General features: G+C 44.0%; 1 protein-coding gene across 1 annotated transcript; it reads left to right on the forward strand.

Annotated features, from left to right (window-relative positions):
* Positions 1 to 5253: 5253 nt before the first annotated feature.
* Positions 5254 to 9609, forward strand: LOC311323704 (carbonic anhydrase 4-like; the record flags this gene model as incomplete). Its single annotated transcript, XM_084456000.1, has 7 exons — positions 5254 to 5299; positions 7087 to 7257; positions 8221 to 8369; positions 8714 to 8806; positions 8932 to 9010; positions 9126 to 9286; positions 9439 to 9609. 7 exons carry the CDS (start codon positions 5254 to 5256, stop codon positions 9607 to 9609), a joined length of 870 nt encoding a protein of 289 aa, XP_084312126.1.
* Positions 9610 to 17258: the final 7649 nt, after the last annotated feature.

Here is a 17258-nt window from a genome sequence, read left to right on the forward strand (position 1 = left end):
ACTTTTATGCCTTTAAATCAGGGTTGGAGTATTCCAGGTGTGTGGCCATGGCCATGAACACCAGTAGAGGAGGGAACCAAGAGTTTCTCATTCTCTCTCCACAGTTGTGTGGTTGTAACCCCCCACTAGCTACATATTCATTCAATCTTTATTTAACCTTGTGAATCAATTGAGAGTAAGCTCTCATTTACAATGACGTATAATCACTCTATATTTGAACTTGTATACAGGTGAGATAATCCTTTTTAATGGTCTCTCTCATTCGCTCTCCTAGCTGTGATGTTAGAGTTGTGCAAGACTTGGGTGTTCTCCTGCTCTGAGTGCCCATTCTCCTATACCTCCCAGATCTACCTCCACAAGCACATCAAGAGGAGCCATGACAACCTCTGTCTCTGCTGAGGAACACACAGAGCATTATGAAGTAGCCAGTGCCTTGGCGAAGGTGTTTGAGCAGCAGTCATCAATGGATTAACTCCCAAGACACAAGGAAGAGACAGCGCAACACACGCTATGACTCCAGTGACGAAGGTAATATAATAAAGTGCATTCAACAGTCCCAAAAGAGTACTACTTGAGTTGACTAATCTGAGCTAATTTACCTCTACTATATGTTCCAGTGCCCAGGCAGCCGGTCGGCAGAACTCATACCAGACCAGCTATGCCAGGTGCCAGAGCCGGAAGGCCTGCTCTGCCAGTTATCAATGCAGGTATCCATGCATGTTTGTGTTGGTGAAATGTCTATGCATATTTGCACACTTACAGTTAACTCAGGACTTTCTGAAGACTCATGTACTCAGTTCACTAATTCGCTCATCTCACATCTCACTACTCGGCAGTAGATGTTCATCGCCCGGGTCCTTTGAGCCAAGGCGCTGTGAGCCCAGGCCCTTCAGCCCTTCAGACCTCCAGGCACGAGCAGCATGCATCAGCGATTAGCACCCCGGCCAGACCAGGTCAGGGTCTGACATGTCTCATGTCGAGTTGATTCTTCCCCTTATGCCAGAATCACTTTGCCGCCAGCACCATAGTTTCCTGCTCATCCCTTTATCCTCTGGTTTTCAGGTTGTTCTCTGATGCCATCGCCTGTCAGACCAACAGCTCCAGCAGTGTTGCCATCAAGCTCTGCAGATGCTGGTATGCTGAATTTTGTGAACTACTTCATGCTGCATGTAGGGATATACTTTGAGCTGAATATCCATTATGGGACCGTACAATTACTTATAGCCACATCTGTGTTTAATATCCAGACTTCCAGAGGATGATGTGTCAGCAGTTCTCCAGCGTCATGCAGAGTCTGAGGGAGATGGCACAGACAATGATGAGGCTGGAGCAGAGACTGTCCGGCGAGTCTGCAGACAGCTATCGGGGAGCAGTACTGGATGACCTGCACCCTGCTAAAACGGAGGAGGAGCTGCTGGTCTTGGAGGAGCAGCTGAAGGACAAGGATCATCAAAGGAAGATGGTGAGTAACTTCAGGGCAGAACTTTGTTCCTTATTTTTGCAGGGAAGTGTTAAGGAAATGTAAAAGTAAATGATTGTCTTTATGTTTTGTAGACACGATATCTGAGTTCCATTGGCGGCAAAGATCTGCCAGATGTGGTCCGGCGGGTGCTGTCAGCCATTGCCATACACAGAGTGTGGTGTGTCTACAGCGTCCATGGGAAGAGGGGGAAGAAGCCTCTGAAGAATATGACCCTCTACAATGTCATATTACGTAAGGGATTGTTCATATTTTCGCAAAATAATACATTGTCTTTGCTTCATGCCATGTGCATTGAAACCATTCCCTTTTTGGTTAAAAGGTGCAGTTATGGCCTGTAAGCCAAGCACCACTGTGACGGAGGTTGTCTGCCCAGCTGCAGGAGATGCTGAAACATGCCCCTGCTCGATTCAAAAAGGTATGTGATGTCAGGCAGTTAATTTTCTCGTATCCAGTGACATGGCACGCTTCCAATGAATGTATGCAACTTGCTTTTACAGCCATTTCATTATGTCCTTAGGCATCTGCTCCAGCCCAGCTGACCTCCCCAGCCCAGCCCCTGACCGCAGCTCCAGCCCTGACCACAGTGGAGTATTCAGATGAGGATGACCTCTTCTGCCCAGACCCTCGATTCAGATGTGGGTGACCCCCAGCCCGTCTCCCTAAACCTGCCTTTCCAGCCTGCCAGGATGGATGCCTTTTTTGTAAATAGTTTTTGTAAATTTTAACCTTTTTTTTTGTGGGATACAACGGTCTGTTCCCGGTCTGCCTGCCACAGAATGCGCACTGTTTCATTTTTGTTTTTAGAACTTTTGCAATTGTCAGATAATGGGTTGCTAGCCAGAGCTTGTACATGCTTTTTTTTGCTTTTCTGGCTATGCGTAATGTGACAGACCGTAAACCTCATCCTTGTAAATATGTATACTTTTAATTTGTAATGTTCTTTGTGTAATAAAATGTTCTAAACTGTTAATGGTGTTCAGTCTTATATTGGTTTGTATCATAATGCTTGCTGCTATATCCCCATATAGCATTAATTCGTTTTTGTACTGGTAAATGCTAAATATAGCCAGTGGTACTGCAAATGCTAAATATAGCCAGTGGTCAGTAAGTGACCATATTTGCACCGTGCGAAAAAGACGTGCAGACCAAGTCATATAAATACCTTTAAATCTAGTGTCAGCCAAGTGAGTTTATTACGGAAGTTCCTGCCCACGTTTTTTGCACGCGGCCGCACCATATTTGCACCGTGCGAAAAAGACGTGCAGACCAAGTCATATAAATACCTGTAAATCTAGTGTCAGCCAAGTGAGTTTATAACGGAGGTTCCTGCCCACGTGATCACGTGCGTTCTTTGCACGCGGCCGCAACTTCTGAATGACGTGTCGTTCTAACGTAGCGTCTACTAATCGTCAGATCTCGCGTTTCCGTAAATGGCCGCGTAATTTCCGCACGCGGCGCAGATGAATCGTCACCTATAGCGGCCGTATGTAGAACGTTTGCGCAACCTGCGTGTGTTAGGAGGGTAGCTAGCTACTCTGATCGTCGAGTGCACCACTGACCCACTCATGCAATATTCTCCTGCTAACACCCTGGATGAGACTGGAGCTGAACAGAGACTGTCATTCTTCTGAGAGCTGAAGATTAGTCAGCAACTATCATCCACCTACTACTGGATCTCTTGTTGAGTACAAGACTTTTCTTTTTCTTTATAGAGCTCTATAATATTTTCTGGGTACCCAACTCTTTTCTATTTTTTCTATTTTCTATTTTTGCTTGAACTGCCTATTGGGACTGTTAATATGGACTGAGTCGTATGGAATATCAAGTTCCTTTTTGAATTGTTCGTTGTTCAAAAGAAGAGGACTCACATAGCCTTAGAGGTTTATTAAAGTGACGGTTACTTTGTGATACTATCGATTCATACCTTTGAGTTAGAACCTGAAGAGAAGGTAACCTTATTTTGAATGTTTATTTTATTTTGAGTGTGACATAAAAGGAAGATACGTTCCAGTCCTACTTTAGTTTATGGACTTAGGTAGCATACTACTACCAGCCCTGAACAATAAAACACTTTTCGAGTACAACTTTATTATAGTCTCGGTTTGACTCATTTATTTTAGATAGTTGGTTACATAGGAAAAATGGCGCCCGAACAGGGACTGGAGCGTATCTAACTTTTCAAGATTTATTTTGTGAGACATACTTATATAAGCACACAGAATGGAATTTTGTAGAAGCCATGGGTTTGACCCAGAATGCACAGTTGTGATCAAAGGAGCCAGTACAGATGTTGGCCTCGAAAATGTACAGGAGGAATTTGCCTTAGTAGATGATGTAGTGCAGATTCACCGCCTTGATGGCCTTTCCAACACACTTTTCTGTCAGTTTAGGGAGACTATAACCCCAATGCTTGTAGAAGGTCAGCACTCTAATAAGGATGGTTCTCATTGGGAGATTGTTTTGGTAGAAGGATACCATGCAGATAACGTAGATGAGGTATCACTCAATGATAAGCTAGTGCCCCTTGCTCGTGTGATGGAGGATTTAACAGTCAGCTTTAAAGAGCAGATCAATGAGTTGGCCCTTACCTATAATGTCAGCCCTACTAACTTGAGCCAGAGTGCAGCAAGTTATATATGTGAGAAGGTGGAACGAAACAAGGGCCCTGTAACATCAACTCCAGCATACCGCCTTAAATCACAATCTTATTCTGACTCTTCAGCTGAGGCTATCAGTAATACTGCCAATGTCTCAGGACAGACACAGCCTCCTAAAGGCGGCTCCTCTCTCATCATCCCTGTGCCTGCAGAGGTTCCCTCTGGAGTGACACCCACCTTCTCAGAGTTACTTCTTAAAGTCAGGACCTATGAGAAAGAAAGTCAGTTAAAGGAAGTGAGAAGAAGGAGACATGCTTGTGTGTGTGGTGAACCCCAAACCATGGAACACATCATGAGATGTAGCTATGCTCCACAATGTACCGGAGATGACCTGGCCGAACCAAAGGCCAGTCGCACTCGCCTGCGCCAACTACTGGAAGGACGTGATGTACAAGATGGCCAGACACGAGGAAGAGGACAGGGCAGCAGCTAGCCCTAGCCTATACTGTATGTAATAGCAGTTCAAATGTAAATGATTTACATGTCCTCCGTCACACTCAACAAGGCCCACAAATAAAATGGACTCACTGGGTATGACCTGGTGATCACTTCACAATGTCAGGTCCTCTCTTAATCCAGTCACATATTATTGTTTTATTATATTACAGAATATGTAAAGAGGCAAGTAGTAGTCAGGTTGCTTCAGAAGAGAAATCCTGAGCTGTTAGCACGGGTGCGTTAACTAGGGTGGTAACGCCCCTCCATCCTATAAGCATGTGAAGACAATAAATAAATACAATGTGTATTATTCTCACAATCCTCAATTAAAAATGTAGGGTTTTCCTATATTTAAAAAAGTGAATTTAGGTGTTTGTGCATTCTTTGACTGAAGGGTCACATTCACTTTCTTACATAAAGAGACCTATCGCTGATATAGTAGAGCTTCTATCCAGCTCGTCAACTCTCTAGCTCGTTACAGCGCGTCAATCATCCGAGTCACGGACTGCGTCCTATAGCTGCTTATCTTCAACCTCATCTTCACCTCCGCCGTGGGCGTTCTGCTGAGTGCGTCCAGGCCATGGAGGTATAGGTCCAGGCCCTCCGGTGGGAGTCGCTGGTCCCGGGGGAGTTAACTCCTCCTGGGCGGGCCGGCTGATAAAAAGAAGGATGAGGATGGGTCGCGTCCCAAAGGTGCAGCAGCAACACAGACACCGGGAAGGTAAGATAGCTGGCATTGTTTGCAATTAGACGTTTGGGGAGTTCATGTAGGCTATTTATCTTCGCTAAGGATGATTATTAATCGATTTAGCTTATTTATGTGGATAATGTTGCAGGCCCTAAGGGGTTTTATTTAATTGAGCGCATGGGCAAAACGTTATTAGCTTATCAATTTAACTGTTGTGAAAGTCGGTAGCCTAAGCCTGTATGGTAGGCCTATATACATTTTTAGGCTAAATTGTGTTCTGTTCCGTTTTTTAAATCTAACTGCCTGAACTGTCTGTAGAGAGCATGTCTGTAGTTAGATAGGCCTAACTGAAGTTCACAGACAACTCATCCCATCAATTAACGGCCATTATGAATTGGATCCACCTGTCAACTCGGCTCCGCTCTCGCTTCCCACCCATTAACACGCGACAGTATAATAATAATTAGCTAAACTGATCATAACAGCTCACATACCCCCACCAATGGCTGCAGTAATATGTAAGGCAAGCTTTTTGGACGGAAATCAGCGATCGGCCAGAAATAAAATGAACTCGTCAATATGCTTCCTATATTTGAGCGATCAGCTGCTCCAGTTCGTTCGGCTATAGGGATGATTTAGCCTAGGTCTAGCTCTATAGGGATGATTTAGCCTAGGTCTAGCTCTACTTGCATGACCAAATGCTAGAGCTTATCCTACGTTTTTTAAGTTAGTTGTGGAATATGGTTTATGTCTTTTATTAAAACATTGTCGGGGGGGGCATTTCCATTTAATATGTATTAGGCCTAGCCTTCACCAAGCCAGTGAACAGTTAGGCAAATAATCAGGTTTTATGTTGTGTAGGCTAGCCTTTGCATAATCAACACTTTTTGGTGTCGGTGACATTGATGCAATACATGGCCTACATACATCGGCTAATTGCCTATATATTTTTAGTATTTGCTATGTAAATATTTGCTATTTTTGCCAGTTCGAGAGTAGAGGCACTGTAGGTTGTGTGGACCTAGGACTCATCCGCTACACCGAGTCACCTGATACATCCGCAAATTAGTAGCCTACATTTTTTTGTCTGCCATTAATTCTGTGCATCACGTAAGTTTGTGTCGTCTGTAATTCGTGAAGAGCAGCTTAAAAATTGGTATTCAAATAGCTTTCTTTAGATGTGGGGTTTAAGAAGGGGTCATTCGTGAATGTATGTTATTTATGTCACGTCCATATAATTTTCTGTACCAAATATCATTTCAGATGAACCGGCTTCTTGTCGTTTGTATAGCGTCCGTCTTTCTACCCACGGTGTACAGTGCTGATGACAATATCGGTAAAGTGTTATTGTGTAGGACTACAGTCAAAATGTTTAAAGCATGCGGTTACTGTCTACAGCTTGAGTCATAGCCCTCGCTATAGATTCGATTGTACCTTCGTTTCCACAGCCTGGTGTTACCATAGTTCAACTTGTAGTAAGTACTGGTATCATTCTATTTTTATTTACATACGGTTTGATCGTGAATTCCTCTAAGATAGGTAGCCTATACGTTTTCCTTACTTTAGTTCAACATGATTGTGTAAAAATGTTACCAGCTCATTAATTTAATCTCAACAAATGTCACTTCTAGAATGCATTTTTGTGACATTGGCACATGCCGAGAATCCCTTCAGTTACTAGATCTGTTCTTGATTGTTCTTGTCTGGCATAGTCATGCAACCAAAGATACACACCCGCCCAAATCAAGAATATTTGAAAGTTGAGAGAAGTACTTGGACCTGGGTATGGATCTGATTTGATGTCTGATATCCACTTTAAGACGATGCAACTTGGCCCACCATTTTCACGAAGTACTGCAACGGCAGCAGGCAGTCTCCCGTTGACATTGTCTCCGCGTCGGCCCAGAGCGACCCCAATCTGACCGCCTTCACCTTCACCAAGTTTGACGACCGCTCCGCCCTGACCAAGGTCAAAAACACGGGCAAGACAGGTGAGGAGGCCGCTGTCTGCTGGTGGAACCCAGCGGTACATGGAGTAGCTGTGGAGAACTGTGGAGAAACTCACTCCTCAAAGGAGCACTGACGGTCCCTCCGACAGGGATGTCCCTGTTGGCGCAATTGTCAGTGTGTCCACCTCCCAAGTGGGAGAAACGGGGGACACTGGCATGTAGAGTTGCAAGCCTCTTTCTTCACTCTGGTGCAGTAGATCTTACAGGGTTGGATAGGGAGGAGCAATATGTTAAGCCTCGGATACACTAGAAGACTTTCACAATCTTAATGACTGGGACTCTGGGAGTATACACTAGACGACTGGCTTCTGAGAGTACAGTATACACTAGACGACTGGCTTCTGAGAGTACAGTATACACTAGACGACTGGCTTCTGAAAGTACAGTATACACTAGACGCCTGGCTTCTGAGAGTACAGTATACACTAGACGACTGGCTTCTGCTGATTTTTGTATGACAACTGAAACTGGGTATCGCACATTTAACGACTGGACCAACGAGTGACGAGTTTTCACTACATGATTGCGTCCAGAATCTGCTCAAAAATATCAAACATGTTTGATATGCTCCGACTCGCATCGGGAGAAGTCTGTTCTCATCATACACTTGCCGATTTAAATCTTTACCCCTCATACACTTACAGATGTCTGTGCCAAATTGCCACTCCGACTACCCCCAACTATTGCAGACTGCTGCTGACTAGGACAGACTCGGCAGGATTGTGAATCGTGTATAAAATCTGGCGTAATATCTTGTACGCATCCTCAGCTTTAGAAGCTCCACTTATGCCCTGTCGAATCATTTGAGATCTATTCAAGCTGGCCGTGTAATGTAAGGAAGCTGTCCCTGAACAGGAAGAATCTAGTCTTTAGGCTCCTGAGCCAGCAACCATGCAGCGCATCATACAATACAACTCCCCTCCTTTCTTCTCTCTTCTCTCTCAGTGAAAGTGGAGCTGTCCTCTGGCGTCCAGGTGTCCGGGGGCGCTCTGTCCGAAGCCTACGACAGCCTGCAGTTCCATCTGCACTGGGGCAACGGCTCGTCCATCCCTGGCTCGGAGCACACCGTGGACGGCAAACGCTACCCCATGGAGGTACAGAAACGCTGGACAAACAAACCTGGACCTGACCTGAACCATACTGAGGCGCAAAAAGCACCTGATTTTGGTGGTCCTGTTAAAGAACAGCCTTTTTAAGGCAATGCATGTTTACAAATCATGAGAGGATAAGGAAGATGGTGAATATTCCGCCTTTGTATATCAGAGCACAAGATGGAAGCCATGTTGTAGTAGCAGTACACGTGAGAGTAGGCATGCGTTTACCTGAACAAGGCCAAGAACCTTGCTGTTTGCTGCTTGACTATATTTGATATGAATTCTGAGTGAATCCAGAAGTCTTGAAGGAACAGATGGTCGTTCTGTGCTTCACTGTTTTCCAGCTGCACATTGTGAATCTCAAGTCTTCTCTGAATGGTACACAACTGGGCATTCAAGACTCCACTGGACTTGCTGCTCTGGGCTTCTTCATCGAAGTAAGCCATTGCTATACATTCTGTATATATTATTCATATATGCACACAAGATTCAATTGTAGGCTACATTTGGCAACAAACTGTTGATGGAAAGAGAGTTGAGCTGTTAAATTTACACTCAACAGGTGGCATCTGGCAATGAGACTGGTTCACCAGCAAGCTGGAAAACCTTGACCTCCTACCTGGCCAACATTACCAAGAAGGGTAAATCCAGGCACCTCTCTTCTGGACTAATTCCTAGAAGCTCTTTCAAATTCCCCTGTTGGTTTATTTATTTATTTTTTAATATCAAGTTTAATTTCTAATACTACCTCGCCAGATGACTATATGGACATCACTGGTCTGTCTCTGGATGACCTCCTGGTGGGAGTGGACCGTACCAAATACTACCGCTACCTCGGCTCTTTGACCACCCCTGCGTGTAATGAGGCAGTGGTTTGGACTGTTTTTAAGGACTCAATCAAAGTCAGCAAGGACTTGGTAAGCATGCTTCACTCTAGACTATTTTGTGCCTTGAAATTGTCTATTCATTTGTCTCTATTCATTGGATGCTATGTGTCAATGATTTTCATTAGAGATTTCATCTAAAATAATGCAATGAATACTGTTTAATGGTCTCTGTCCCTCCTCAGATCGACCTCTTCAGTACGACAATCCACATCGACAACACGACCTCATCGCTTTTGATGACCAATACTTACCGGAACGTCCAGCCGGCCAATGGTAGGCAGGTGACCACCAGTAGCTCCTCCCCCCTGTTGCTGGGCGGAGCCTCCAAGACCTGGTTCTCTCTTGGTCTCTAGGTTGGCTTCTGCTGAGACACTAGGATCGCCCCCCCCATGGGACTGCCATGACGTCACAAAGCAAACCATCTGTTCGGCCCTTCGAGCTGCTGTACCTCTCAGAACAAAAATCTGAGATTTATTTTTTGCTAAACTGAATCATTGATTAATTAGATTAATTATTAGTCATCATGTATTGTCATTTTGAGTGTAGGCCTTGTTAAATATCCTTGTCTTGCCATTAAATGTATTTTTAATGTGATTGATCTCACTGGCCCTCCCTCCATGTGAAACACCTCCACCAGCCCTGTAGTGGAGTCATTGTTGGGGCGCTCCCTAGGTGGCAGGGTCTGTCCGCCCGCAGAATGGAGGCACTGATGGATAGCTTTGGTGTTTATGAAGGACTGATGCTTAGCTTTGGTGTTTATGAAGGACTGATGCTTAGCTTTGGTGTTTATGAAGGACTGATGGATAGCTTTGGTGTTTATGAAGGACTGATGCTTAGCTTTGGTGTTTATGAAGGACTGATGGATAGCTTTGGTGTTTATGAAGGACTGATGCTTAGCTTTGGTGTTTATGAAGGACTGTTTGTCAGAATCATTCACTGAAAGGAAGGGTGCCATAACATAATTATGGAAATGTTTATTGCTCTCACAATGTCTACCGTACATCCAACAAATATCGTTGTTATTCATTGTTAAAAGTAAGTTACTGATTGTAGATCTTGTCTTGTGTGTTCTGTCTTTTTCTTTGGTTTCTGACCAGTTGAGCTCTGATTGGTTCCTGACCAGCTGAGCCCTGGTGTACGTTTTCAACCAATGAGGCTCTAGTTTCTCAATGGATCAGGCTTAAGCAAATAACTGACAATTTGTTCCATTACAGCAGAAAATCATCGTCATAGTTTTGATATCAATATCGCTTGACTTGACTTCACAACCAGCTGGTATTTAGGATTAACTTGTGGGTACTTTGTTGCACATTTTGTGGCTGGATTCTTGCCAAACATTTAATTTTCAAAGCCTTACTAGAGTTTCTGAGAGGAAGGCGAGCTCCACACAGGTGGTAATAAGAGAAGCTGGATTCTATTTCAAAGCATACAAAGGGACTCCCTTCTCCACTGTTTATAGCGTAAACAGTTTATATTAGAGAGTGTATTCATGGGTAAATTGGGGTGTATTGTGGAGGTTGGCCTTTGTTTTGTCAAGGGATCTGTATCTTTTTGTGAGTGGCTGGCCAGCCGCGCAGCTAGAATAGCAAATGTCCAGTAGGGGTGTGCCCGAATACGAATACGGTATTCGGATGAGCACAAATAGTAGTTTTTTTTCCCGAATAGTAAATTTGTACGAATATTGGAAAAAATATTCGGGAGGGGGGAGAACAGTCAAATACTGTATGAGCGAGCGATACGCGCACGTTCTCTCTGCTTGTTGACATGACACGACGAGGGAGAGAGAGAGAGAGAGGGAGAGAGAGAGAGAGAGAGGGAGAGAGAGAGAGACAGAGAGAGAGAGAGAGAGGGAGAGAGAGAGAGAGAGAGGGAGAGAGAGAGAGAGAGACAGAGGGAGAGAGAGAGAGAGAGGCGCACGCGCTTGCAGTCTCGCACCTGCTGTCTGTCTAGACGTCTAAACGCGGAGAGGAAGAGAAAGTGTGGAGCGAGCTGAGAAGCCAGATAGTAGGCAGGCAACGAATGTAAGCAGCACCGAGGGCTTTTGTCCCTAGTTAACTGGTTTATTGAGACAGTTATTGGATTTTGTTTTCTTGTCGTAGCCTACCTGCTGCAATAGCCTATGTGAACTGTAGCGTTTGTTTATCTATTATCTATCTCTAGCTATTTCAGCTACGCATGCTCAGCCTTTCACTAGCCTATACAATGTCCGGCGATTTTGAAATATGAAATAATTATGAAAGTATATTTTAACAAACACAACTGATAAAATGTTTGATCCATGCCGTTCAGTTATCAGCACAACTAGTGTAGGCCTAGGATAGGCTATAATCAAAGTCCTTATCTCTGATATAACAATAATAAACTATTTAAACAGATTTAAAAAATAATAAGAATAATTTCACTACAATACCCTACTTACCCATGGTTTAAGCACTGTTGAAACTTGAGTAGGCTATAGGCCTACAATTAGGCCTATAGTCATTTTCCTAGGCTTATTAGCCTAGGCTACATTTAATTTGGCTTTATGTCATATTTGCTGTGCAAATGCATGATTGATTGAATATGTGGGTTGTTGGAATATTGTTTATTGAACATTTGTAATGTTATTTTCGTCCATATAGGCCCGAGCACGTTCTAGAGGCGCACGCTTTTTTGAACCATTTACAGTAGGCCTACGCTTTATTGTAGTGGCTCACACATGATCCTAATTTGAATAGACCTATATAATTTGTGTTTAATGGTTGTGCTGAAGCAGTCAGGGCCAGCCCGAGGCATAGGCGAAATAGGCGGTCGCCTAGGGCGCCAAATGGCCAAGGGGCGCCTGGCCAAGGAGCACCAAAAAAAAAAAAAAAAAAAATTATTTTTTATTTTTTTTAAAATAATTTCATTCCGTAATCCCTACTGTCTCTATTACGCTTCGCAATGCGGTGCGGCGCCTCCGCCCAGCGCCGGGCGCCTCCCCCGTTAACAAATCGCGCAGCAGCACCGCCCCCCCCCCCCCCCCCCCCCCCCCCGTCAACAAATCGCGCAGCAGCACCCCCCCCCCCCCCCCCCCCCCCCCCGTCAACAAATCGCGCAGCAGCACCCCCCCCCCCCCGTCCCCGTCAACAAATCGCGCAGCAGCACCCCCCCCCCCCCCCCCTCAGCAAAACGAAACTGAAGGTGTTCCATAATCTCGCCTACAGCTGCTGAAATGCTAGGGCCGGCCCTGGAAGCAGTTGTTGTGTTAACAACTTGTTGAGTAAATAAAATCTTCAAAGTCCTTGATCAGTAGTCAATAGAATTCTAAGTTCAAATCAATGAGGCACTTGAAACACGCAGAGTCCGATGCAACAGGCTTTATTGCTCGTTCAGCAGTACAAGGCAACAAAACTGGTGGGTTCACGGGAAGACAAACACTCCTACTGCCTGTGCAGCTCCTTATATACCTTCTCAGGGCTATCCCCGCCCTTTTAGCTTGACCACAACCCATTTTTTAAAACACACCCCTAAGTTGGCTTGATTCTAATGGTGTCTCTAAATTTGCACTGCATGTGCTTCCCCCTAGTGGTAAAAGTCCTAGCTCATCTACTTGTGACACCATCAGCTTTTCCTGGAACTTTTTAAAAACATGCACAAAAAAAAACATGTACGTCATGTACACCTGTTTGGCAACTAAACCTGCTTTGGCAAACAAAACTGCTTGAGTAGGGGGAATTTTTATGCTTAACATGGAGTATGTCAATTTGAGTAACACACATGGAGGAAACAGCACAACCTGTTCATCCTTTGTTTAAACATTCTTTCTGGTGCTTTGAGAAGATTCTTTGCTAAGTGCTTGGTGTTTAGATAAGATACTTTGCTAAATGCTTCATCAGGACTTTCTACTACTTAACACATTCTTGTCTGTGTACATCAGAGTTTCTTGTTTGACATATACTTTAATTTAATTTAATGAAATGTTTAATAACATCATAACCAAGAAAGAGGGACTAAATCAAATAAATCACAACACAGTGACATGATATGACCCCTCCGATTTGTTTGGAAAAGGACATAGAAAGCAGAAACTTTGGATTACGGATTCCTGACAACTGAGTTATTTCTGAGTTAACAAGCACACAGTGTTTAAAAAGCCTTTAATCCATCAGCCTACATATGGATTAAAGGCTTTTTAACCACTTTTCCACCAAATAAGTTCATAAATTTGACCGAGCGCGTTCTCACGTTCCGCAGCTAAAAGCAACCGGTCCAAAGTAACACAAACCCTACAACATAGGCATGTATTAGTTTAGAGTTTAGTTTATTGGTTTGAGTGTAAAATGTTTATCTTTTCAATTATATTTATAGTAATACATGTTTATTGATGGGTTTGTGAAAACCATTACTAGTACACCACGCTGCCTGTGTCACATGGTTGCAGATAATATATTAGATATTATGACACGGGAGAAATAGAGCTACTATAGCTGTTCTCAAGTTGCTATGAGGACTTTTTTGAATTAGAAAAATGTTTTTGTAGAATGTAGAATGTCCCCCAGTTAAGGTTGGTGGTGGGGTTCTGACACTTCATAGTTAAAATAAAAACATACAGGATGATGATGAGGCGGAATTATACTTCATAATTAATAATAATAATAATAATAATAATATATAAACAGCAATTCTTATGTGTTGAAAGCACAGTAATTGCAATGCCAATTAATATTAGGCTAAAGAAATGACATTTCCCCTCAGTTTAAACCGTTTTGAACAGACTTCCGGTTTAAGCCCCGCCCACTTCCGAATACGAATAATTAGCTGTCAAATACAATTACAAGTACAAATAGTGGGCTCCCGGCACACCCCTAATTTTCATTTTATTCGACTTGTGCTCGCCTTCCAGCGGGGCGGGGCAGTATCGATACCGGTACTGAAACGATACCACAGCACAAACCTAAAACATCAGGAAAAGTAGGCTAATGGAATAATACAATGTCAGGTGTAGCCTGATCTCAGTGTTTGCTGTCTGCTGAGGCGGAGCAGGAATGTGAACTGTTTAAGCTAAATAAATTACATATATATTTAATTGTATTATTTTATTCATTAAATTAATTTTAAAAAAACTCTTCTTTGTAAAATAATAAGTTTGGGAGGCTACAATTATAAGCTGAAAGTGTCTGCTCTGCTCCACTAGTCTGACACTCTGATTGAATTGTTATTCAGATTCAGGGGCGGGAGCCAGGCTACTGATCCTCTCCTTCACTCTGTCCGTGTGCAGCAGAGTGGGTCGCAGCCTCACAGCACAGAGCAACGGTGTTCACGTTACGGCATGACGAGCTCAGGAGTTTACAGATTGACTCATTGATGTTATGAGGTTCCCCAGCTATTAGCATTGGGTTTAAATCTGAAATATTGCTAAATAGGCGCTTTTGCTTTTGGAAATCCTCCGCCGCCGTCTAGAGTAACCAACTGAGCAGCCCTCAGCCCTTTCACTTTCCTTCCTGAACGTTCTTTGCAAACTACAAAAAATAGACAAGACAAAAATAGGCTATATGCTATACAACATTGATAAAATAGACTATGAGTTTCCTAATTATATGATTTATAAGACTGTGATGACTGATTGCATCCATACATAGCCGCGGGAGCGTATTTTGAGCAGGATGCTGCTGACCGAAGTCCAGCCCAATCTCTCTAAAATGCACGGTTGCGCAGCATTGTAAAAAGTAGGCCCATCTGTATTTGATTTTGTTAGGATATTCTATTCGATTTGAATATGTTCTGCTATTCTAAGCTGTTCTATCCATGTTATTCTTTTATGCATTATAATAGTCAAAACGCAATTTCCAAAGGTCAGAGTAGAGAGATGGAAAAAGCCAGCTGGTATCGATAGTGCGGAAAGTAACAATACTGTGGAAAATTAGTCTAGTATTGAATTTTGAATTCTCATGACGTGTTTTGAGTTTGACTACATAGCAGGAGAAAAATTGCAGGCCCAGCGATGTGACTATTGCGCAAGCACGTAAACGATATATCGTACAGCCATACTGACCGCTACCATTAGTGTTATGGAAGCTGCTGCTAGTTGTTATGAGCCCATGAACTAACTGGCTATCCAGCTCTCATTGTGCTGGATTAGCATTGGAAGCATTGGAACTGATGTGTCCAGGTGACAAGACCCATCTTTATTATCAGACATTATTTCATGTTATTTCAATTCACAGCTATTTCAGTGGCATGACTAGTGTAGAAGAATTATTTGATCTAAAGTCAAAAAGGATTTGCTAAGGTTCACTCAAACAGGTCAGGTCTGATTTATTGAGAAACCATATGAGCGCAAGGACTTCCAGGATAACGTACATGAGTGGCATCCAGCAGAAGTGGAGTAGGCTTGTCTTGCGCCGCCTTATATTCAAGCAATACACAGGTATGACGCTTCCAGGGATGTGATTGGCTAACCCATCTGTACACGTCATAATAAATGGCAGGCATCATCAATTATGGTCAAGAGTTGAGACACGTGATATGAGAAAAGGCAGTAAATCTTGCAGGGACAATGGAACAAAGGATGGTTATTCTAAGGCAGACGTGTCTAGGTGTGTCAACCTCCTGAAGAGAGGTCATCCTGTCATAAATGAGATTAGCACAGCTATGTGAAAGGTTGAGGGAGGTGGTGAAATTACAAGGGAGGTGGTGAAACTGAAACTACAATTTCTATGACACCAGCTTCCGTCCTACCAGTCCTGCACAGAAACAAGCCAGCCTCGCACATAAGCCAGGCTGGACCTGGCCTGGTTCTCAGTTCTCTGGTTTAGTCCCTGACAGCAACTGTAAGAATCACTGCAGACAAAATGGTGGTCTACAAACACACAGCTCTCACAGAGGAGCTCAGACACTGATCCCCCCTCCTCTCCAGTTATCATTGAAATATAGATATATTTATATGTTCAGCATTTTATGGAAATCTCTCATACTGTAGCTTTAACTTCAACTGAAGGTGAAACGTGTGGTCGCACCCTGAGGGCAAGACATGACCCCTGACCTCCGTACTAATTAGTAACTAGACCACTCATACTACATCCCTACTCCACTCACACTACCTCCCTACTCCACTCACACTACCTCACTACTCCACTCATACTACCTCACTACTCCATTTATACTACCTCCCTACTCCACTCATACTACCTCCCTACTCCACTCATACTACCTCCCTACTCCACTCACACTACCTCACTACTCCACTCATACTACCTCACTACTCCACTCATACTACCTCCCTACTCCACTCATACTACCTCTCTACTCCACTCATACTACCTCAATACCTACAGTAGATAGTTTTCAGTTCTAACGTCTCTTTCTCAACACCCTTCTTTTGATCTTTCTCAGAGCTCGGTGGCGGTCCAGGTGCACTTCATTCGTACCAGAGCCCGTCCCCGTCTCCTCAGAGTCTGCCTACAGACGGAATTCACAAGCATAGCAAGATGCTGCTCTCTGCCGCCACCCGGTGGCCACCCTACGTCTCTGCCTGAAGCGTTGCCAGACGGAGGAGGCCGTGGATGACCTGCAGGGATGAGGAGGGATGAGGCCATGAGGCACTAAACATTCAGACGTCATTTAGTCGTCATCCTTTTGTCGTCGTCTCTTACTAAATGTATTATCTCTCTTTCTTTGTCCTCTTTAAACTTCCTCTCTACATCTCTCTTTCTACTTTCTCCCACATGCACTCTCTCCCCAACCCTCCCTCTCTCCATCCCTCCCTCCCATCTATCTCTCTCCATCCCTCCCTCCCATCTATCTCTCTCCATCCCTCCCTCTCTCCTCTCTCTTCACCCCTCCCTCCTCTCCTCTATCTCTCTCTCCATCCCTCTCTCTCCTCTCCTCTCTCTCTCCATCCCTCTCTCCTCTCTCTCCACCCCTCCCTCCTCTCCTCTATCTCTCTCCATCCCTCTCTCCACCCCTCCCTCCCCTCTCTCTCTCCACCCATCCCTCCCCTCTATCTCTCTCTCTCCATCCCTCTCTCTCCTCTCTCTCCACA

This window comes from Borostomias antarcticus (assembly GCF_949987555.1).
Source record: "Borostomias antarcticus genome assembly, chromosome: 22".
NCBI classification, from domain to species: domain Eukaryota; kingdom Metazoa; phylum Chordata; class Actinopteri; order Stomiiformes; family Stomiidae; genus Borostomias; species Borostomias antarcticus.